General features: G+C 58.3%; 1 protein-coding gene across 1 annotated transcript in view; it reads right to left on the bottom strand.

The window, feature by feature from the left end:
• LOC122544400 (7SK snRNA methylphosphate capping enzyme-like) overlaps window positions 1–1,171 on the bottom strand; it is a 31,528-nt gene that overhangs the window by 16,210 nt on the left and 14,147 nt on the right. Inside the window, exon 3 of the mRNA XM_043683647.1 lies at window positions 484–733. Coding sequence (XP_043539582.1) covers window positions 484–733 — 250 coding nt within the window. The remainder of the gene's footprint in view (window positions 1–483; window positions 734–1,171) is intronic.

Here is a 1,171-nt window from a genome sequence, read left to right as displayed (position 1 = left end):
TCCCCTCCCCGGGTTTTGTTTATCGACTCCCCGCTTCTTCCCCTCCCCCTCCCTCCCTCCCCTCTCGTCTTCCACCTGACCGAGAAGGAGAATTTTCTTTCCCTTTCCTGCCCCCACCCCCAACAAAATGGCAACTTTAAAGCCTCGATTGTCAAGTTTGTGGAACTTAAAGCGGAAATATATCCGCAAACGACGAACCGTGCTTATTCATTCGGTGGAAGTCAGACGGTTGCTTTACCTCTCCCCCCCCGCTTCTCTTTCTCCTTCCTTCCCACCACCACTTCGATTCGAAATGTCCCTAACCCACTTTTTTTTAAAAAAAATTAAAATCACTTTCCTTTTCTTCCCCCCTCCCCAACCAAACAACCCAACTCCACTCGATCACCAGCCCTTGGAGCTGCTTAGGCGCACTCGCTGTTTTTTTTTCTCTCTCTCTCTCACCCTTCCCTTCACCCCTCCCCCCACCCCCTTTCTCCCCCTCACAGTGCGCTTGCGTCTCCTTTTATAACCCGGTCGGACCGCCCCTCGGCTGACGGACAGCCGCCCTGGCCAGTCGGCGCCGAGGGGGTGGCACCCACGCTGCGCGACGCCTCCCGGCCCCGTCCAATCCGGAACGGGGGATGTCGGCCCGGCTGGCGGGGACCTCGCTCCCGGCTCCGCCCACCTCTGGAAGGCGGGACGCGGCGGAGAAGTTGGGGGAGGGGTGGTCCGCCGAGGCCTCCGTCTTCACAGACTTTGGGGGTTGGGGGGGGGTTGGAATACGTTTTATTTAAAACAGAGAGAAAAAAAACAAGAGGTATAATAATCAACGCTTGCAGCGGAGGTTCGGGTGGTCGCTCGGTAGACAAGGGGGTCGAGCTGTCCCGTTAAGGCGGGGACGGGAGGGTGGATGAGGGAGGAACGCAGGGTTGATGGTGTGAAGGGGGGTTTCGACGAAGCGTCCGTCGCCGATGTTTGTTGTTTTGTCTCCTCCCTCCCTCCATTATTCAGGCGCCAGCCGCGGCCGCTTCTCTCTCCTTCCGCGCGACGAAAACACAACCGACTTTTTCTTTCAAAACGGGGAACCGGGAGCCGTCACTGACTCTTCATGGGCTCGGCGGGGATTGTTGAGATTCCCCTGCGCCAGAGCCGTCAGCAGCAGGCGCGGCTCCTGAGGGTTAAAGAGGGAGGG

Source organism: Chiloscyllium plagiosum, chromosome 48, assembly GCF_004010195.1.
Source record: "Chiloscyllium plagiosum isolate BGI_BamShark_2017 chromosome 48, ASM401019v2, whole genome shotgun sequence".
NCBI lineage: Eukaryota > Metazoa > Chordata > Chondrichthyes > Orectolobiformes > Hemiscylliidae > Chiloscyllium > Chiloscyllium plagiosum.
Note: the sequence above shows the minus strand (reverse complement) of the source record. Positions and strands in the feature narration are given on the sequence as shown.